The sequence below is a fragment of the Sinocyclocheilus rhinocerous genome, unplaced genomic scaffold, assembly GCF_001515625.1.
Source record: "Sinocyclocheilus rhinocerous isolate Xijiao unplaced genomic scaffold, SAMN03320098_v1.1 scaffold1314, whole genome shotgun sequence".
In the NCBI taxonomy this organism is placed as follows: Eukaryota; Metazoa; Chordata; class Actinopteri; order Cypriniformes; family Cyprinidae; genus Sinocyclocheilus; species Sinocyclocheilus rhinocerous.
Window position 1 is genome coordinate 1,028,114 of NW_015644118.1, and position 24,058 is coordinate 1,052,171.

At 36.0% G+C, this 24,058-nt stretch overlaps 1 protein-coding gene across 1 annotated transcript in view; it reads right to left on the reverse strand.

The window, feature by feature from the left end:
* Nucleotides 1-6: 6 nt before the first annotated feature.
* Nucleotides 7-24,058, reverse strand: part of LOC107757985 (double C2-like domain-containing protein beta) — a 35,366-nt gene continuing 11,314 nt past the window's right edge. Inside the window, exons 6-12 of the mRNA XM_016575604.1 lie at nucleotides 22,374-22,591; nucleotides 16,238-16,364; nucleotides 16,046-16,102; nucleotides 13,972-14,096; nucleotides 5,290-5,371; nucleotides 4,465-4,561; nucleotides 7-1,320 (exon numbers count right to left, since the gene is read on the reverse strand). Coding sequence (XP_016431090.1) covers nucleotides 1,190-1,320; nucleotides 4,465-4,561; nucleotides 5,290-5,371; nucleotides 13,972-14,096; nucleotides 16,046-16,102; nucleotides 16,238-16,364; nucleotides 22,374-22,591 — 837 coding nt within the window. The 3' untranslated portion in view covers nucleotides 7-1,189. The remainder of the gene's footprint in view (nucleotides 1,321-4,464; nucleotides 4,562-5,289; nucleotides 5,372-13,971; nucleotides 14,097-16,045; nucleotides 16,103-16,237; nucleotides 16,365-22,373; nucleotides 22,592-24,058) is intronic.

A 24,058-nucleotide genomic window follows, 5' to 3' on the forward strand; every position in this document is an offset into this window, starting at 1 on the left:
GAACTCCAAGTTTGGAATGATGGATGAGGCCATGAAAGGACGAGGTTAACAATACGTTTTTGTGCAATTAAATGCCTAAAATGTCAAGACTAGGTGAAAAGTTGAAAAGTTTAAATGTTATAAATAGCTAATAAATGCTATCACACGGATACGATTATAGCCAAAATCCCCACGCATGGCAAGAAATGTGCATCTTTTCACAGAGCTAACTGTCAGGACGACAAAGCAAATCAACCCAGATTTTGTGTTCTGACTCTTGTGCGACCCAAAGCTGTCCTTGACAGGTAGTTTGTCCTTCAAAGGCTTCGTTTGATTGCTAATTTAACCCCTAATGGGGCGTGCAGTTGTGCATGAGGCCTGCCAGAGGCGATTCACCCTCTGTACTGGCGGTTAGACCTCTAAACCAGTAGAGGGTGCCGGAGAGAAAGCGAAAAAGTCTGTCAATGTGCATCAGCACATTTGTTTTTGTAGACTATACAAACATTTAACAAAGACACATACAAAGACAAAACACAGACAGGGACATTCACACACACACGCACGCACACATTCGTGTTGAGGTGACTGTCGTTTGGTTCTGCTCAAAGTGACAGGCGGCAGTTCTTGAGTGAACGTTTAAATCCATAGACAATTCTTTTCATTGCTTTAGAGTTCCTTCATGTGCCGTCCTTTGTGCTTTGTCATGTTTTTGTCGGGCTGGAAGAGACTGTAAAGTTTCATTCGTAACAAATCACAAAAGGTAAATACATAGGTACACATAGACATTTACAATCAGCTGGATGTGTTGTGCTTTGACAGTGTGCAAAATTACGGCACCACCAACTGTAACAAACACCAGGATGCTATTACACGTTTAACATGTAATAAACAATAACACTATAATATGGCATGAGCTCCTGTGGCATAGTCACAACACAGTACGATTTCACATTAGTGACGTGTAGACCAGAAAAAGGGGTCGATTCTTTGTACGTCACAATCCGGGCTTGTGAACACACACTTGCTTCTCTCTCATCACAAAAGAATGTGACACTTAGCTGTACAATAGATTATTATGCTTTTTCTCACACATTAATATGGAACGTCATCATCATCATTCTCAGACTGAGCATTATTGCATTTCTTTATCATTATTACTCCATTATCTTTGTATTACTTAGCAGAGAATTAACATGTGTGTGCTTGTGTGTTAGTCACTGCTAGGGGCTCCTTGCTGTGTCAGTGTGTGCCAGTACTCCACTTTCTTTCCTTTGTATTTTAGACACTCAAACCAGTGTTTCAGTCTCTCTCCTTTTGCGTTAATCCCCAATTCAACGCCACCTGAGAAAGAGAGAGAAAGAGAGAACAATAGGATACCAAATGAAAAATAGCCGGGCTGCATGATTATGACCAAAAACATAATGAATAATTACACTACTGTTTAAAAGTTTGGGGTTGGTAAGATTTTTTTATGTTTTTGAAAGAAATCTCTTATGCTCACCAAGGCTGTTTTAAAAAAAAAATCAAAAACACAGTAAAAAGAGTAAAATTATTAAATATTATAACGTAACCACTTTATTCTAATATGCTGATTTGCTGCTCAAGAAACATTTCTTATTATTATCAATGTTGAAAAGTTGTGCTGCTTAAAATTTTTGTGAAAACAGATTTCTTTCCAGGATTCTTTGATGACTAGAACAGAATTGATTTCTAATTAGTTTAAATTATTAGAATTAATTTAATGCATCCTTACTGAATAAAAGTATTCATTTATTTAAAAAAAAAAAGAAGAAAAAATTTAAATCTGACCCCAAACGTTTGAACGGTAGTGTATTTTCCTTGATATTGTAATTGCATTTTTTTTTGTGTTAGGCAACTGCATGCTATATTGGTCTAATCTATTCTATTTTATACTGTTCATATTTTACCCTGGCTAGTAATTAGATGCCTATTTATCTATTTATAAGGGTAATAAAACTGGGCGAAGAGTGATGAGCACACAACCTGTTTTAATACCTGCTTGTCTATATTCGCACATAAATCGCACATGAATATTTAATTAATGAGGTAAGCATTATGGTTGGATGTTTGTTGCTAAGTAACTCAACGTTACATTCTAGCACATGCTATCCGCTTTTCAAAATTATAAGTGTAAAACATTGCTTAAATAGGTACAGTACATTCATGTAATTGTTTATATATATTATACACATATTATATATGTATATATAATACAGTGTGTATTTGACTGTAGCTTCTGAAGTTGAGTTTTTCTAGACACTTCAGCGCGTTTCCTCTTAGTCTAACACCTGAGCTTGCTCTGAATAATGAAAGTGCATGTGAATATGTTGGTGGACACAAGCTGCGTTTCATTTCATCAGGCCCCTCACGTACTGAGATTCTGTCCCGCTTCGATCACTCCTACACAAACACACACACACCTCACATCAATACCGCATGCTCATGGCCACGAGCAAGCCATGACAAATGAACCCTACGCATGACATCCCTGCCATAGGGAATGAAAAAAAAGAAAGGAAATAGACAGGGAGCGGGTGAAAGAAAGTGAGTTGGAAAGATCCAAGAAAATGTTAAATAAATACTAAGCTTCATTGCACTTGTCAATCCGAGACCTGCATCCTCTGTGTGCCTTCACGCCTGGATGTCTCTCACAAGCCTCTCCGTTCATTTACATCGCTTCATGTCTTTACACTTCTCTGTTGATGCCCCCCCCCCCGAATCCATTCTTCAGCCATCCCCTCTAAATCAGTAACATTGACATCAATTACTCTCACTGTCCCGATTGTTACAGAGCGTTCGTGTCATTCAACCATAAATAAACATGTCATTGCACAAAGCTCAAGAGCCTTTCTGTTCTAGTCTCTTCCTCTGTTTCTTTTTATTAAGGGACAGCTGAGCCAAAAATGAAAATTCTGTCATCATTTACTCACCCACATGTCTTTCGAAACCTGTATGATCTTTTTTCTTCTGTGGTGCACAAAAAGCAGTTATTTATAGCAGAATGTCCAGGCTGCTCTTTCATTAAAAGTGAACAGTGACCACAGCTGTCGAGAAACACTTTCAGTGATAAACGACTTAAACATGAGTCTGAGTGAGTCTGTTCATGAGTCTGTTGTATGGTTCACATTGGACTACTTTTATGATCCTTTTGTGATGCTTTTTTGTTTTTTCTTTTTTTGGAGCTTGACAGCCCTGGACCCCATCCACTTTCATTGTATGCAAAGCACACATTATGGACATTCTGCTAAACTTCTCCTTTGGTGCTCCAAGGAAAGAAAAAGTCATACAGATTGGGAATGACATGAGAATGAGCAAATGATGAGATTTTTTGGTGAACTACCCTTTATATAAAACTCTTTTCTTATTCTGCTCAGGAAATGAGACATGCATGTTGTGACATGTTCAAATCAAATCACTCTTATATACACGGTATATAACAGGTATATTCTATAACTCTATTTTTATACTTTTACTTAATTTTGCTGAAAAGTTGTGTGTATATATACATACAGTGGGTATACAGCAGATTTTCCTCAAGAATTTGAAGGTATTTTTCCCCATCCATTTTTCCTTCTATCCTGACAGGTGCTCCAGTCCCTGCTGCAGAGAAACACCCCATAACAGGATATTACTGTATCCATGCTTTACCGTAGGAATGCTGTTATTTTGATGGTGAGCTCTATTGGATTTCCGCCAGACATATTGTTTGGTGTTGAGGCTAAATAACTCAATTTTAGTCTCATCTGCCTCAGAATCTTCAAGGTGCGTTTTGGCAAAGCTCAGTCGTGACTGCATGTGGCCTTTCTTGAGGAAAAGAATTTGATATGTGCCTGTCCACAATTTTATCCTGGAGATCTTTTGATGGGTGCCCATAATTGATTGTTTGCGCAGTTGCATTACCAAGGACTGAAATGCTCCAGGAAAGCTTTTTTCATGCTGAGCTAATCAAAATGACCACAGCTGATCACAGTTGAAAGTCAAATGGCTTTGTGTGCCATTAAGAAGGTAATTAGCTACACCAGATTGACTTTACAACTGATCGAGTTTACAACTCAATGATTGTTTTTTTTTTCTTTTTCTGACATGTTGGTGTTATATCTTTCACATGGATGTTATAAGTTGCCCTGAGTAAATACAGCTGGATAAAACAAAAACTGTCCATCTTCATTTCAGGCTGCAAAGCAACAAAATGTGATTATTTTCTATACCCACTTTATATACACAAACACTAATAAATAAATACAGAATATATAAGTATAGGAAATACAAAATAACTTGTAAGGTGAACCTTCCTTCATTCTTTCTTATAAAAATGTGTGTTATCTGAGTGGTAAAGCTGATCATCCTTTTAGTGTTTTTCTTTATTGTTTTCCCATTGTCATCAAGTGGCTTAAATGTTCAAATAGTGTGTACTTTCATTTTTGGTGAAGTGCTTTGCACCATAGACTTGCTTGTAAAACTCACCTATGAAGTCATTGCTCATGCCAAGGTCGTAGTCCCAGACTGAGATTTCCAGGGTTTTCTTGGCCAGCTGATCATGCGGGACTTCATAGGTAAACTCCTGGGTTGAAGAGGACACACATGAGTTTTGATAGAGGGAAAAAAACAACATTTATATTCACATTGAGTGAAAGTGTGGTCACACTCAGCTTTGAGCATGCAAAGTTATAAACATCAGAAAAGGATGTCACATTCTAGAGCTTCTGTTTTTAAGTAAATCATAAATTATATGTAACAAAAAAACAATAGAATAAAAATGGTCATATATACCACTTACTTCACTTTCCCACAAATTGCAAACCAAATTTTTATTCTTCATTTTGACTCGAGATCAATCTGGGACTATACAAATTCAAAGTTCATCAAACTTGAATTTAGTATGCAGCCAAGAATGAAACTTCTTGACTTGTGTTTGCTTTTCCGCTCGCCCACATTTGCATGAATATGAATGGATTTGAATAGAGCAGAAAGCCTAAAGGGCTGCATGACTGTGACAATATCCTAATCGTTATGTTTTTCTCCTTGGTATTTTATTGCAATTATTACTTTAGATTAAAAAAGATAATCAAGACTACTTTAAACTCCCTTATAAAGGCCTATAGACTCATTTAAAAGCCTTTGGTTTGCCATTGCATTTGTCTGTGACTGGTTACAATTCTCAACCACTGAAAAAACTGTGTAAAAGACAGAAAGAAATCAGCATTTTTCATTTTCAATAAATTGCGAGAACCTTAATATTAATTAATTGTGCAGTTTCATGTGACCACACCTTTAATGGAAATAGCTGACCTCGTTAAACTCTGGGTTTAGTGTCTTCTTCTTTACTGAGGTTTTGTATTTGGACTTTTTCCCCATGTTAGGCTGCAAAACACTGATAACGAGAAAGAGAAATAGCCAGAAATTAATCATTCCTCTGCAGTGAAAATGTTATAACTTCTGAAACATCAAAGAATATCATTAGCCCCGTTTGTCTCAAGCTCACAAAACATCCATGACACAATCAAGACAGAAAAAACACAGACAAGGGTGTAAGAGCGCATTTTAGGGGATGACAAATTCTAGAGAGAGAACGGAGAGAGAAACCTTGTATAGTGAGGTGGTGGTGGGATGGGGTGTTGTTCTGTGTGATTCATTCAATCTATTACAGACTGAGAGATGATAATCTCTAAATGAGGATGGATGGAATGAATGGATTAAGAGGGTTGATGTATAAAATCAGTTGCTCTAATATAATATTACCAAACCTTATGAATGAGTCATTTGCTGAATTCAGAACGGTGTACTAGTTACTATTTTACTTACTATGTCTGCCATAGAAAGATGAATACTGTAGTAAGAGTAGTATGCGGATTCAGTGATTGAGTCATTCAATCAACTGAATCATTCAAATACACTGATTCATTCAGATTAAGACTGATTCGTTCATTTAATAGACAAACTGAAATTCTGAATTTGAAATACATGCAGCCAAAGATAAATTATGGGAAACGGAAATTAGTTCACTCCAAGTCCTACAGCGTCTTTTTGAGATGTTGCGTATGCACAGTCACAACAAAATTAACAAATCAGTCTCTGAGACAACTTGTTATTCCCAAGACATATCAGAGATTCATATAAAAGAACAAATCATTCATGAAAGACTGTACTAAACAACTGTGCTGAACCCATAACAGTTCTGTAACTATTGTGTCTTAAATTAGTTTCTTATTAGCTTATTTTTTGAATGGGTGTATAAAGCCAATATCACACTTGCAATCATGCTGTTGGTTTCCATTAAATGTCAACCGGATAATACTGACAGATTATCATTTAACAGCACAGCATGTGTTCGTTGCAAAAAATTATTTACCACTGGATGATAACCACTGGACTAATGACTCACTATTGAAAATAATAATAGATGCTTGATTAGTAACTTTCACATAATGACATTTAGTCAGAATATTAATGATGTTTTTTTTGTGTGTGACAAGCTTTAAGTCACTGACAGGATGATTTTGCATTTCTAATGGCTTTTTAATGTGATCCTATTAATATTTTATTGACAAGTCCTGTAATAAGTGTTGGATTTTAATTGGTCAATACATAGTTGTCATTTAAATTTGCAACATTTTTAGATGTGTTCTCCCAGGACCAATGAGTAGACAGGCCTGGGACATGTTCCAGCTGTTTCCTTCATGTCTTCATGGAAAGTTGTGACAAAGTTCAATCAATGGTTTATCAGACTTTGAAAGAGTTACAGGGCAGATAAACTTGATTTAAATGGCAAAACACAGTGATGCTAAACATGCTAGTATTAGATGCTATTTCATTAAGCATGAGGCACATAATGTCCTTCTCAAGAAGAGCTGCAGGAAATTTCATTCTTGATACCATGGGGCTCAATTCAGATCTAACCCTAAGGAGACAACTCTCGTCATCTGGATAATTAAAAGAATAACTGTCGTCTTGGAATAGCCTGTCTACAACGACAACCATCAGTCCTGAATGAAAGAAGAAATTTGGCATGGACAAAATGTTTACGCCTACAATGAGACAGTCTTGAGTATTGGAAATCATTGTGTAGCGAGGGCAAATTCAGATGAATAAGAATGACATTTTCAATATGTTAACCCCCAGTCTATTATTGAGCCCTAATCTTACAGACCTATGTTATTTCTTGCAGCAAGTTTACTTCATAACAGGCATGGTAAAACAAGACAAAAAAACATTTTACATAATATTTACATATATTAAAGCTGAAGTGTGCCATTTGTAATTAGTGCAAGCAGCATAAAATTAGTGTGTAATTATCATTCCTTTACCTCAAACAGTAGCAAAGCTGAAGGTCATGGGTTTGATTCCAAGGTGAATGCACGAACTTATGAGTACACCATGAATGCAATGCAAACCGTTTTGCTTCTGCCAAATGTAAAAGTAATTTCTGTGCCACTAGTGCCATCAAATGAAAATGTGTATAAGTGTGCCTATATCCCTTCTATTATATTATGCAAAATTCATCAGATGAATATTATGTCCAAATACACAGTAATCATAAAACACTAGCTAAAAAATTTATGAATGACCTACTGCTACCACCCAGAGTTATAAGTATCCAATGGACACTTTACTATCCGATGAGGCCACGGGAGAGTCGTCACATGACAACACCAACATGTAGTGTGTACTGTAGGATGTAGTATGTCCAGATTGAATTACTACACACATGCATACTTAAAACTTAATTCTACAGTACTGTTCAAAAGTTTGGGGTTCCTAAGAATTTATTTTTTTTGACATTTTAATAGTATTTTATGAGAAAAGCCTCATATGCTCACCATGGTTGCATAAAATGTGTACAAGTGTGCCTATATCCCTTCTATTATATTATGCAAAATTCATCAGATAAATATTATGTCCAAATACACAGTATTCATAAAATACTAGCTAAAAAATGTATGAATGACCTACTGCTACCACCCAGAGTTATCCAATGGACAATGAGGCCACGGGAGAGTCGTCACATGACAACGCCAACATGTAGTGTGTACTGTAGGATGTAGTATGTCCAGATTGAATTACTACACACATGCATACTTAAAACTTAATTCTACAGTACTGTTCAAAAGTTTGGGGTTCCTAAGAATTTTTTTTTTTTAACATTTTAATAGTATTTTATGAGAAAAGTCTCATATGCTCACCATGGTTGCATTTATTTGATTGAAAATACATAAACACAGTAATATAAAGTAACTGTTTTATATCTTTTATATATTTTAAAATGTAATTTATTCCTGCGATGGCAAGTTGAATTTTCAGCATCAATACTTCCAGTCTTCAGTGTCACATGATCCTTTAGAAATCAATCTGATATGCTGATTTGCTGTTCATGAAACATTTCTTATTATTATCAGTGTTGAAAACAGTTGTGCTGCTTGATATTTCTTCAGGATGCTTTGATGAATAAGTTCAAAAGAACAGCATTTATTTGAAAAGATTTTTCATAATGTAAAAGTCTTTACTATCAGTTTCGATCATTTTAGTGCATCCTTGCTGAATAAATGTATTCATTTCTTCAAAATAAAATAAAAAATTTCATAAATTCTAACCGACCAAACTTTTGAACGTCGTCCATTAATGAGTCAATCTGACAGTCCTGTCTCTAACTCACACCACTGTTTGAGCCAAAGTTGTTTTGTTGTGAAGCTCAAAGCACTGAAACAAACAGACAAATGCTCTGAAAGCACCATAGAGTTCCAGTGTTGACATGTTTCCTGGAAATCAACCACTATAGTTGACTCTGCACTGATAAAGGAGAAAGTATTTTAACATCAAGAAAATACACACTTCAGCTTTAATGTGCACCTGCATCCATGTATCCGTGAATTAGTCACTAATTACATTTTAACTTAATCGTTTCTGCAATTAGTGAAAAATGCACATTTAAGACGTCTGTGCATGATGCCAAGCGTCTGAATAAACATTTGAATGCGAGCCTAAATGTCTTGCCATTGCAATAAGTTCAGATGAAAGCGGAACTATTGAAATTGTGTCCCGTGTAATGACATTAATTAGAGCATGTGCAATAATATCTGCATTCCCTTGTCTGTTCTAATTATGTGGTGATGCCGAGGGCCAGATGAAAATAGAGCTGAACTCTACGGGGTCTCATTCATAATCATTACATATACACACAATCTGAAAAGTGGGGGCATATCTAAATCTCATCAGCCTCTCTAAATACACATTAGAAATATCATTAGTTTTAAATGCCTAGTTGCCACGGTTACACTCATGTGAGAAAGTACTTGAAAGCATAAACTAAACTTTCCAGAAACAGCATTGTTGTGACAGATATGATATGAATATTAAAAAAATGCATACTTCTGTCAAACACGGCTTTTCTTCTTTGCTGTTGTTCATGTCTTCGCTCCTTTACTTTCTGTCAGCGGCTCAGCGCAACTGTGCCAGGCATACTTGAGTCATGAATATTAATTGTTATGTGATGTTCACCCTAACTGATTTGCTAAAAGTCATACGTTTGTGAATGCTAGCTTCAGCTGGATTACCGTTTACCATTTGTGTGTTTTTTTACTATCAAAGCAACCGATTGACAGAGGCTTCAGGAACATCAGATCAGAACTGACCTGATTTATACATTCCAGTTCTTATTATTTATAAGGGTGTGCACAAATAGTAGAATATTTGATCTGTAATTATTATTCGGAAAATAAAAACACTATTTAAATTTTACTACGTGTCGCTTTGCTGGCCGTAAATGCCGGGAATCCATGATGAATCCTAAGCACACAAACTAAAAGTCAGTTATAACTAAATGCACTGGGTGGCACAGATAGTTAACAAGTTAATTGTATTTGATCACAGAATGTCGTTGTCTGCCTCGTGAAGTTTGGAATTACTTTGATCAAAATGATCTTACTAAATGATCTTACAAAATGGAATTACTTTTGATCAAATGAATCAGTGAAACAGAGTTATCATAATATCACCACCACAATGAGAAAACACATGAAAACCAAACGCCAGTGGACCGAGAAAAGACAGCTGTCCATCACTGCATTCACGACTGCGGGTAAGCGCAGCTGTACCCGAGTGCGCCGAGAAGACAGCTTATCTGATAGCCAAATGATCTTGAGACATATGCTTCCTTTAAGTTTCCTCGAGGGAGAGTGGTTTAAGAACAGAAAACACAAAGCGCTGTAAGAAACTTTGCTTAGCACACCGTTATCTTTGTGCCTCTGGAACGTCTGTGTTGGCACATGGTCTTATCAGACTGAGGAGCCCACTTTCATGTGGATATTATTGTTTTTCCCAACATTAACATGATGTGAGACAATATAAACATAGGCCAACTCGAGTATATGTACATTCTGTACTGTAATTGGCACGGTCTGCTTTATTTTTTCCGTTTGCTCTGCTTAAGCTAGAATGCTTTTTTTCTTATATATATATATATATATATATATATATATATATTTTTTATACACACATTCTCATCAAAAAACTAATACAATATTTTTGAAAAATGCCCATGCCTAATTATTTATTGGAGCATGTTATTCAAAAGACAAAGACCATCTTTAAATGCTTCTGAAAGCATCTTTCCATTTTGGCTAATTTCACCAAACTAATCATCTCCAATAACCTGTCATGAAGAGATCATGATCTAATCAAGTCCTAAACAGCGCTATTTTAGTATCATTGAGATACTATTATAGTTTTTATTTTTATATTTTCCATTTTTATTTTTATTTTAGTTAAAGTTTTAGCAATTTTGTTTTGTGTTTTTGTCATTTTTAGTAGTTTTTTCATGTCTATACAGTTTTTATTATTTTTTATTTCAGTTTTAGTTTAAAGGGGGGGTACAATGCTGTTTCATACATTCAGAGTTGTTTACACTGTTAAAGAGTTGGATTCTCATGCTAAGCATGGACAAAGTTTCAAAAAACAATTTGGACGTATGACAGAGTATGATATGAAGGATGCAGTACTACTCTATAGGTACTCAAGATTAACATGAGATTGGGTGAAACTGTGTGTGTTATGCCCCCTTTAAGTTATTTTAGTACATCAAGTTAAACTAAATGAAAATGACAAAAGTTGCCTTGGCAACTACTTAAAATAATAATTTGTTTATATTTTATTCAGTTAACGTTTACTTCAAATAGCAGTTATTTTATGGTTTTAATTTTATTTTCAGTTTTAGTTTTAGTTAACTATAGTACTAAAGGGTAAAACTGTCATTGGATATCCTGTTTCCCCAGGGAATACGTCACATGCTGGAAGTAAAATGGTTCGCAAATGTATTTCATCAACTTTTAAGTAATTAATTAGCCTTTTTATCTTTGCATCCCAAGAAAATAAAACTATTTAAAGTATAACAATTATCAGATAATCTGAATTTTTAAATTTGTAAAAGTGTTTGCCTCTGCACACCCACAATCTCTGCTGAAAATAATTAACTAATCACTGATTGCTCTAAAATAAACTTTATTGAATGGAAAGGCTATGTCTAGAAATGATTTTCTTGGGTAATTACATTTGAGATGTTTCAAACACAGCTGATGTGTAGATTCCTTTCCTGAATTTCTCTGAAAATGCCTGTAGCCTTGCCTTAGCACATTGATTAAATGGATTTCCTTCTAGCAACCTGGATATGGTGATTAAATTCACATACAGGAGAGAAGAGATAGAGAGTTGTGGGTAAGCTTCCCTGCATAGGCTTCTTCGGTTAAAACCAGACACTCTGTTGCCTGAGAAAAACATCTCAACAGAAAAAAAAAACATGTGAACGTCACTAGCTGCAACTCTCTGAATCTAGAGATTTTGTTTCTCTTTCCCCCTATGGAACGACTACAGTATTGATTGGCCCCCAGTTTCCCTCCACAGTTAATCCCTACTTGTGTCCAGTTTCATGTTCCCTCTATTACAGACTAAGCCAGTCCAGGACTCAACAATAACGATCGCCTGTTGACCCGTGGCCAATGTTACTACAGAGAGAGAGAGAGAGAGAGAGTTACTAGTTGACTGACACAGAGGAAATTTTGACAAAATTGAGAGAAATACTTGACTGAGAAGCATCTGTTAGAATGGGTTAAAATGTCAAACCAATTCATATGCCATCATTTTCAAACAAATAAGTTTAAAATAATTTATAGGTGGTTTAGTGGTATAATTTCTAGATATTATTGCAAACCAAAATATTATTTTTAATAGGTTTTTTTTTTACGGTAATTAATTGTAATTAGTTTTAATAAAAAGTAAAAAAAATCAGTCACATTTATAAATAGAAAAAAACATAAAAAATAGAAATACATAAAAATAAAATAGAAATACAAAAAACTGTTTAGCCCTGTTTCACAATTATATATATATAATATTATATATATATATAATTTATATTTAAATGTAAATAATTTACATTAGCTAATTAGTGACACTGAAAACCCCCTTTTTTTTTTACATTATTGGTGTTGACAGTTACTTCACATTATTTTAGTTTTTTTGGAATCCAATAAATAATTGCAATTAAAGCCTTTATTTCTATTAAAAAGACAAGAGTGACTGATGCAGAAAATCCAATCTAATAAAATGAGTTTGCTGCTTCAATAAATTCCAGCTAAATCCAGCCATAACTGGAATCAACCTCAGCGGACAAAAAAGCCAAATAACATCTCCAGCCGTCACAATGCACAAACAATCCCAGCATCCAAACAAGCCTCTGCCATGCTTTCATACGTGTCACGAGAGATGCAGTCAAAATTTCCACCTTATCCTAAACTATATTGACAAGTCTTAAAGCAGCTGTCACACACACATGCACAAGCACACTCCCAGCAGTCCATCCCGCTGTATAAAAGCAGTCCACTCTTCAACAATAGATTTCCACTGCTCCAGTGAGCCCACCAGTGCTTGTAACTGGCACAATAAACAAGGAAATCCTAATCTCCTCGGAGCAGATAGTGGAAAAAACTCCTCTCCATCACACAACACATCAAAATACATTCACGATAAGAATGAACAGGACCCCATCGACAGGAAGAGAGTGGTCCAAGATTTATGCATGCTTATCAAACTTGAGAGGAGAGAGAGAGTGTGAGGAATGGATAGAGTCAAGAAGAAGAGGTATAGGAAATGATAAAAGAGCATGTGATGGGAAACGGAGGGCAGGAAGCCGAAGCTGAGAGTGCAAGATTTAAAAAAAAAAAAGCAACGGCCGAGTTTTTTTCTGACTTTCCACTTGCCTCTGTGAATCTCTATGCCCCATTAATTCCCTATGCCTCTAAATAAAATCTCCTCATGTCTTAATGTGTGGGTGGACTTTGAATTATTCTTCGCAAGAACCCACAGGGGGATAGATTATGATCAACCGGAGGTACAGAGAGAAATAAATCACCCGGAAATGAAATCCATGATGCTAACTAGGAGGAGGGCGATGCCAATGAATTGAGTCATAAAGCAGTTACATGTTCTTACGTTCGCCTGATGCTGTGCTATGCAATGATTCAAGGGAGGACGAAACAAAATTATGCTTGTTAAAACTTGCTTTTTTTGATTGTAATAAATGTGAAAATTAAATAAAAGCTGTGAAAATGATAATCATGCCCACCACTGACTCACTACAGGAGCCCTGGGGATTGTACTTGTCTGCTAATTTGCTTTAACTCTAACATCGGTGCTTTGAGGTACTGATTACAACATTAGCTCCACTCGTGTGGGGTTGTAGGCTCAAATCATCACACAAAGCCCATGGGTCTCATTTCAAACTTCTAAAAAACAACAAACCAAAAAACAGTCTGTTCGATTACTATCTGATGCATATTGCGAACAAAGCTGGTTTATTCTGACTGCCTGGCTTTGTATGCTTGTGCAATGCTAAAAACTCAGACTTGACATGAATAGGCATTCATTTATCAATTCCTGTCACTTTGGCACTGTCCACTCTGTAAAACAAAGTGACAGAAGACTCACATTTTGACAAAGGGGTCCGAGTAGCCATTCGAATCCATGGCGGCGAGGTGAGCACAGCGAATAATTCCCACAATCAGAGAACTCTTCTCTGTGATGTACATCAGAGAGACCAGGATACGGCCACGCTAGAGAAACAGACAGACAGACAGGCTTGTTTCCACTGATCAATATTCAGGCCAACAAAAGTACATTAAACAATATATGTCAGTACGGTACAACAGGGCTAAACATCCCCTTAAGAACAATGTGATTGTTCTTCTAGCCCAAAATAAAGATGACTGAAAAATATTTATTTTTATTGTATACAGAGGGAGTAACAAAATTTGCATAAAAATATATAAATAAATAAATAAATAAAAAGGGACATTTTACCCCAAGTGTGAAGTAAATGCAATTTTAAATAATTATATGGCAAGATATTTTTGAGTAACATTTGGCAAGATATTTTTGAGTAATATTTAGTAGGGCTGGGTTTTGACACAAATTTCACAATTCGATTCTCATTCACAAGCTTGCGATTCGATTCGATTCAATATCTATTATTTTGGATTTATATCAGGTAGTACAGTACATGCCAAATTTTCTCAAGGAAAAAAAATCTCTCAACTAATGGTGTAAAATATACATGAGAGTCAGTTGGTACTACATTACTATAATAATAATAATAAGGTTAAAATTGACTGATTTGTTAAAATTACACTTAATGAAGTTTTTAAAATAATAAAGTTACAATTACATAATAATATTTCTATACTATTAATAAAGTTACAATTACATAATAATATTTCTACTTCAATTCGTTTCATTTTTTTTATAATAAATGGTGGCTGTCATAAAAACTTGATGGATTTATTCAAACATAAGTTAAACATTGAAGAACAGTCAAATGTATAATGAATATGTTCAAAGCACAATGCTTATTGCGATATATTGGATGAGAAGTTCCCTTCAGTGTTCCGTCCATTAACTGAAAACAGGCTAGACTAATCGATTCTTGGGATTTAAGAATCGTTCCAAAAAAATGGGAATCGATTAATATCGAGATATCGATATCTTTTTACCCAGCCCTAATATTTAGGTATATGCTTAAACCCCTTCAGTAAAGAACCAATTTTATGTTCATTTAATATATTTTGGCTTTAATAACCTTTTAACTTAAACTAAAGAACAACTTTTAGTAAATTAACATTATATATATTGCAGTTACAATATTAGTACAGGCAAAAATAGTGTGTTGTCTCAAAATACACTAACAAAGTTTGGGATCAGAGATTTTTTTAGCTATTTTATTTAACAATTCTGCATTGAATTGATCAAAAGTGACATTAATAATGTATAACATTCTATTTCAAAGAAATGCCCCCCCACACCTTTTCCACAAAAATATTACGCAACATAACTGTTTCCAGTTTTGATAATAATAAGAAATACTTCTCGAGCATCAAATCAGCATACTACAATGATTTCTGAAGGGAAAATGGCTGCTGAAAAATCCTCATTATTTTAAATTGTAATATTTCACAATATTGTGGTTTATACTGTATTTTTGATCAAATAAATGCAGACTTGGTGAGCATAAGAGACTTTTGAAAGGTAGTGTGAGTTTATACTTAAAACTCCATGAGCAAAGGATGTTTTTCTGTTCATTTATTTCAGAAGTTCATTAAAATTAAAGAACTACTTTTAGTTAGAGAACACTATATATAATATTAGTACAGGCTAATATTATAAGAATTTTATCTCAAAATAATCATGATAATTTTAGAGATTCTCATTAGTGACATCTGAAAAATATTTAAAACTTATTTTAAATGTAATTACCTCAATCATCTACTGAACCTGATAACCTTATGGACCAGGACAGTTTATCAGTCCAAAGTGAAAAACAAGTGTTCAGGAAAGTGCTTTTCTTTCTAATTAGTGTTTTGAGATAATAAAAATCAGGTCCGTTTATCCTGGGGCCTTTGTCCTCGTTGTACCCTGAATGTGAGTGTTCTACATTCAGGGCTGTTTCAGTGTAAATAGGGAGTTTCCAGAGGTCTAAAATATGGGATGGAAAGTATCGGATCTTTACCTCTTCTTCTGCAACAGGAGCCCCAGGATCCACTGCCTGGCTGTTACCCTCCCGGGTCTGTAAGACCATAGAAAAGTTATTAATAATACAGCAAATGCCCAAACACTAAATTATGCATCGTACAAATTCTAATGGACATAACCTCACAACGGCCACAATGACTCACTCACACACACACACACACACACACACCTGTGTAATTCTCTCAAGGCCCATATAGTATTTCTTGCTCTCTCCCTCCTTCAGTTTCTTGAGGGCCACCCTGACTTCACCTATGAACTCATTCCGTCCTAAACGATCCATATCACACACACACAGCCTGCAAGAGAGAGAGAGAAAGATGGCACTCAGAACTCTTCAGCTCAACTCTCAAGACAGAACGTGTTAGGCGTGTCACATACAGCCATAGAAAGAACATGTCAAGAGAAGCTGAGGCTCTGAGCCACAAAAATATTACGCAACATAACTGTTTCCAGTTTTGATAATAATAAGAAATACTTCTCGAGCATCAAATCAGCATACTACAATGATTTCTGAAGGGAAAATGGCTGCTGAAAAATCCTCATTATTTTAAATTGTAATATTTCACAATATTGTGGTTTATACTGTATTTTTGATCAAATAAATGCAGACTTGGTGAGCATAAGAGACTTTTGAAAGGTAGTGTGAGTTTATACTTAAAACTCCATGAGCAAAGGATGTTTTTCTGTTCATTTATTTCAGAAGTTCATTGAGAGAGAAAGATGGCACTCAGAACTCTTCAGCTCAACTCTCAAGACAGAACGTGTTAGGCGTGTCACATACAGCCATAGAAAGAACATGTCAAGAGAAGCTGAGGCTCTGAGTTGAGAAGTAGGTGGTACTGACTAGAGGCTGACCAAAATATGGTTTTTGACCAGTTAATTTGTGCTGATAAAAGCTTTTGGAACCATCAGATATCTGGAAAAATGAACACTTATGTTAATTTTTCCCTGTTCAACAGCACCTCAATGAGCACCCGGATATTTCTAAAATTACTTAGAAATGTTGGTGACAAAATTACTTTACTACATAAAATGACTTCTGAATTTAAATTAAGACAATCTGCAGGATTGGATTACTGTATAAAAATAGTCACGCTATTAATTTTTAAACATTTCATGCATTACTATTCGGTGGCAGAGCTACTAAATCAACAGCATCACAAAATTATATATAAAAAATATACTGTATCTGAGTTGCAATCTGAACGAATCATAATGATTTAAAAGACATGGTTACGGCAAAAACCCCAACAACAATAAAAAAAAAAAACATCTTTTGTAATGTCTTTTTGGATGCACATGTAAAAATAAAAACAGTGCAGCCTGATTCATGAATGATTAGTTCATGAGTCTCTTTGATTCATTTCATTTGACACTTTTAATGAATGAATCAACTTTAATGAGTCAAAATTCTCCACAACTTTCCATTTTCCAATGACGTCGATTCGATATCGATTCTCAAAAGCCGCGAATCGATCTAACCGCAGAGTAATTTTTTGAATCGTTCAAAAGCGCAAATAATTCATAAGTCTATGATTCATTTATTCATCAGATACTGGGAAAAATTAACACTTATGTTAGTTTTTTGCACAGTTTAAATCATCCTGTTCAACAGCACCTTTATGCAAATCCGAATATTACTCAAATTATTTAGAAATATCAGTGACAAAATTAATTCAGATTAAAATGACTTCTGAAATTTAACCAATCTGAAAGACTAGATTACTGTATACATAAGTGTCACAATATTAATTTTGAAGCATTTCATCCATCGCTATTCGATGGCAGAACTACTAAATTTAAAGCATCATGACAAAATAAATTATACTGTATGTGAGTTGATGTCTTACAATATAAATTAATAATAATTTAAAAGACATGGTTACTGCAAAAAAATAAAATAAAAACCTCGCCTTGTCCCGTCTTGCTGGACGCACATGTAAAAAAACAAAATTACAGTGCAGCCAGTAAAGTCTGGTTCATGAAGAAATAATTCACAAGTCTATTTGATTCATTACAGTTGGGTACTGAATTGAAAATTATGAATTTATTAAATGGTTGGATGGATGGATGGATGGATGGATAGATAAAGTAAACTTTAATGAGTCAAAAGACTCCACAACTACTGAATCATTCACTGAATCTGCCAGAATGCTTACTGAATTAACATCTGACTCACTGAACCGCATCATAAATTTCATTCATGTCTGACTCGAAACAAACCTCTTTCACAGTGTTTTGTGTCCTTAATCCTCTAAGGACGACATTATGAAATATAATGCGAGACTTAAATCAGCATAATTGCTGACTGGTTTAACTGCTGGCTGACTTTAACTCAATTGCATAAAGTTAAAGTTACATGTTACAAGTTAAAGTTCAGTTTTTTATAATGTATTTTATATTTGATATATAATTAATTATATATTATAAAATGAATAAAGATTAAAATATGCTATTATAAATATGCCATATAATTTTTTTCATCAATATATCAATTTTAAATACTATGGGTTAATTTGCTTTTCCCCCACCTTAGTTATTGAAACCTGCAAAACCCATTATCGGTCAACCTCTAGTATTGACACTGAGAAAGAGGGAGATTAAGGGAAGGAAACAAAAACAACCAGAATGAGAAAAGAGGAATTTAAGCAAAGTGCACAATGTAAGAGAAGACAGATGGTTTTTACGTCAGCGACAGAGATAGAGCGGAAAAAGAATATGAATATGACTATGAAAAGACTGTGGAAAGAATATACAAAAAAAAAAGAATATGAATAAGAATATAATATGAAAAAGAATATGAATATGAAAAGACAAACCTGGATGAGAAGACAAATACCCAAATGTAGAAGAGGAAGAACTGAAGTGTTAATGTGGGTGTCAAAAGAGCGAGAGCGCGAGAGGCTGCACGTAAGCAGATGACACTGACATCATGATCTTGTTGGATTCTTGCTTCCTTCTAGGGCTCGATTAGTCATTCCTTCCAGCCAGGTGTGTACACATGCTCACATAAACATATGCACACACAGGAGGTGGATAACAGGTGCTCTCCACTTCCTGTAACCTGTCCTGGGGACCGTTCTTCCTGAAGCTGCTATTTATTACTTGTGGGGTTGAGCTTTTCCTTGTTAATGTCAGTCACAGTGATTATGCCGAGAGTTTGCATGCAGTCAGAAGTCACCAGCATGCAGGACTTACGAAAGACAGTTACTATTCAGTGTTTATTCAGTATCGAACTTGAGAGTTAGATGAGTCATGGGCAGACCCACGCAGAACCTGTGCCCACAGGATTTCACAAAAAAGCTCCACAGGTTTATGCAGAATTTGACTCCTCGTCATTCTGAATTTTTCACACGTTTATTAATGGGTTCATATGCTAATTCGATTAATGATTTCAGCCACCAATAAGAGTGCAGTACACTCAACTTCATTTAACACATCTTACAATATCTAAAACTGCTCCACATGATGCTACAACAATGGATGGATGGATGGATTGATGGACGGATGGATGGATGGATAGCTAAAATGATAGAATGATGGATAGATTGACCAATGGATGGATTGACCGACAGAACGATGGATGGATGGACCGTCCGACCGACCGACAAAACGATGGATGGATGGATTGACTGACTGACAAATAGAACGATGGATGGATGGATGGATGGACCGTCTGACCGACCGTCAAAACGATGGATGGATGGATTGACTGATTGACTAATAGAACGATGGATGGATGGATGGATGGATGGACCGTCCGACCGACCGTCAAAACGATGGATGGATGGATTGACTGATCGACTAATAGAACGATGGATGGATGGATGGATGGATGGATGGATGGACCGTCCGACCGACCGTCAAAACGATGGATGGATGGATTGACTGATTGACTAATAGAACGATGGATGGATGGATGGATGGATGGATGAATGGCTAGAATGATGGATGATAGACTGACCAACAGAATGATGGATGGATGAATTGATTGACCGATAGAACGATGGATGAAACTCGAATTTTTCATGGTCTAATGGCTAGAATGATGGATAGACTGACCAACAGAATGATGGATGGATGAATTGATTGACCGATAGAACGATGGATGAAACTCGAATTTTTCATGGTCTCAACCTAAAAGTGGAACAATGAATTGTTTGACCGATAGAACGATGATAGAATGATGGATGGATGGATGGATTGACCCACAGAACGATGGATGGATTGATGGAATGACAGAACAATGGATGGATAGACTGCCCAATAGAACGATGGATGGATAGTTAGAATGACGGATAGATTGACCGACAGAACGATGGATGGATGGATTGATTGATTGGCCAATAGAACGATGGTGGATGGCTAGAATGATGGATAGACTGACCAACAGAATGGTGGATGGATGGATTGATTGACCGATAGAACGATGGTGGATGGATTGACCAACAGAACTATGGATGGATGGATAGTTAGAATGATGGATAGACTGACTGACAGAACGATGAAAGGATGGATGGATTGATTGACCGATAGAATGATGGATGGATGGCTAGAATGATGGATATACTGACCGATAGAACAATGAATGGATGGATGGATTGACTGATAGAACAATGGATGGATGGATAGAATGATAAAACAATGAATAGATAGAATGATAGCTAGAATGATGGATAGATTGACCATGAATCAGTGAATGTATCTAAACAATTTTTTTCACTATGATAAATCTAATTCCTCCACCCAGAACTATCAAAAATGTTGAAAAGTTGTCAAAAATCCCTCCCCACAACTGTATATTAAACATCAAACTTCTGATTGGCAGTAATCATTGCATCATGCATTTTCACTCTTGTGAGAGCAGAAAAAATGACGCTGTAAAGTGTCACGTCTGGTTAGGGCACAGAGTCAGGGTGTTTTTAAAATGTGGCAAAACAAATTTGTCTGCTAGGCTCCTAAAAGAACACTCACACTGCCTACTAAAGAACAATGAACACATACTGTATGCTTCAGTGACACCTGTTATGATGATGACTCTGGTAATAGCATAGGATGCTTTTCTATAACGGTACAATAGCACTATTGATAACACGGTCATTCTTCAGAAAATGTTTCCTGCCAATAGCCTGCCACCAGCAGTCATTGTTCTCATGTGGGAAATTACAATCACATGACAAAAGACAAGCTGATGATAGAAAAGACAGAAGGCCATACGGGAGGAAATATAGTAAATACGGAACTACTTGCTTTGGATCAGATCTCCAAAATCTTGCATTACAATGTTTGGGATTTTATACATAAAATATGAATTCTTCTCGCCTCACCCTTCACTGAACTACTGCAGTTAAGTTTGAGATCGGCCAGCTGTCACAGCCCAGACATAGTCACTGTGACAAGGTGCTGACGCTGCCTGTGGTGACATACTCCATCTACGCCCTGGGCTCCGACAACCTGCTCTTCGGGATGATGGTCACGGAGCGTAACAGAGCGGAAAGTATCATCGAATCAAACTCATCCATTGGGATTCCAAAGTGGCGAGAATCCATGTTCACCACAAGAAACACTTTTGGCAGAATGTATGCAGCTAATTGTTTTTCTTAAACTACAAAGATGTTTCTGTGTTAAACAATTTCACAATTTCTACAATATCTTAGCGTACTGCAGAGGCAAAAATCTCTGGATTGAAGCACTGAGGTAAATCGGGGTTGAATTAAAAACTCTTTCAGCATTAAACTCAAATTTTTCATGGTCTCAACCAAAAAGTGGAACAAGTAAAGCAAGCGACTTCGCTCTCTCTTTATCTCTCCCTCTCTCTCATCCCACGAGAGCTCCTGCTAGGTTTGTTTCCCAGCTGTGGATCACAAGGGTTTCTATTACATTTCTAGAGAAATTGCCCCTATCTCTTTCTGTCCTCTGAGTTTTATTGCTCAAATTGTACCATACCTCTACACTGAAGGTTAGACCACATTGTGGGTGTTACCTTAAGGTTATTGTGTGTTATTGCACCACAGAGACGTCCACTACACACTGTCGAAGACACACACTCATACACACATGCCCACACACAATGTGCTCCGAGTGGCAATGTGCTTCTGGAGAGTTGACTTGACCTGAAAGTAATGAAATTCACACATGCACACACACAAATGACTCACACGTTCTCATTGTCATTAATACATCGGATGGAGACACTCACAGGGTTTAACAGAGAGCCATATACTCAAAGGTGAATTGAAAGTGCAAGTAGAACCAAAAATACTTGAAGCTGGTGAGGATAATGGGAAACAGAGGTGGTACAGTACCTGAGGGTTTTGGTGGTCATGTCAGCAGCCGTGATGCCGTGATAGATGAGCGTTTCGTTCCACACTGGATTCAGCGTGTTCTTTAAAGTCTTAGTGCGCAATTTATTTGCCTGAAAAAGAGAGGGAGAGTGTATTGAAACTGATAACGAAGTTAATTTATACACACACTGGGTCAAGACAAAGCTGCTCGCGCAAAATTTCTGCTGGCTTTGCAACAGCTGTGCACACACATAAATTTGTTCTTACCATCAGTCTAATGTTGATGAACCCAGATTATTGTAAATGAGGGAGCGTGTACTTCAGTTAGTCATTAGCATAATACACGCCCAAATCACCTCCATATAAGGGCTTCCACACAACCTCTCCTATCCATTGATCCATCACTCTCTCAAAAGTGAAAACGCTCTCTAAAGATCATTTTCATCTGAGCACATACAGCAATATTTTCTGCCTTTTCAGGCTAATTCTATCCCAGACTGAGCTGTAATGGACTTTTCATTTTTATTACTCTTGGATGTAACAATTGAAGTAAGATTTATTGTGGGGTAGCTAGTGAATTTGTATATATATATATATATATATATATATAAAAAACACTGCTGAAAAGACCAACCTAAACCAAAATTCCAGCTTGTTTGTGCTTGTTAGTGCTGGTTTGGTTCTCTATAAAGATGCATTTACTTGAAAATAAGAAGCATTTTACACACATATATTATACACAAAATTATGCAAGATAAGACGACTTATTTTCAGGGAATATAACTTACAATTAAGCTTTTCTTACCCCATTAGAAAAACTTTTTTAAATATTGTACCTTAAATCAAGAAACATAAAGAAGAAACTTCTTTAACATGAAGAAACAAGAAACTTAATTCAAGATATATTCTCTGAAAACAAGAATTTGTCTGTTTTTAATGATGTTTAGATGTTTTTACTGAAACACAAGACAAAAATACTGATGAATACAATGACTTTTTTCAGTGCAGGTGAGGTTGAAACACGTTCTCAAACATTATTCCATTAAAATAAAAGCTTTAATTTATCACCATATATCCAATGGAATGTTTCCATGACTTTTACACAATGTCATCATAGAACAGCACCATGAGCTTATTATTGGGACAGTCCCCCTGGAGCAACATGGGGTTAAGTGCCTCGCTCAAGTGCATAATGGTGATGGTCAAGCTACCCCGCGGTTACCAGCCTGAGCCTTAACCACAACACCACATCACCCAAGTACATCCTAAATGAAAAAACCGAGCTCTAAACTCACCACTAAACCAGAAGCTCAAAATAAACATTTTCACATTTCACCACCTAAGAGCATTTGGGGGAATAATTAACACCCCCCAAGCTCCATCTGGGCAGAAATTACCACCGCTGTAAATAGTTTCTCAATTTAAAGAATCTGTTAGAATCAGATGTGCTACTGTTGTTTGCAGTTTGTGCAGAGGGTGGTGATGTAGTGGTTAAGGCCAGTAACTGGAGTTGAAGCTAAAGTTTTATGTTGTAGTTTTATCTTGAATGAACATCACCGAAATATGCATGTGACGAGTGGGGGCGGGGCCGAGAGCCGTGGGAACGGAGCGAGGCCGGTGGAGTAATTGATAATTGTTACAATGTATAAATATGGATTTGCACATAACTGCACATTAAACCTCAATATCGATACTGCACCACATTT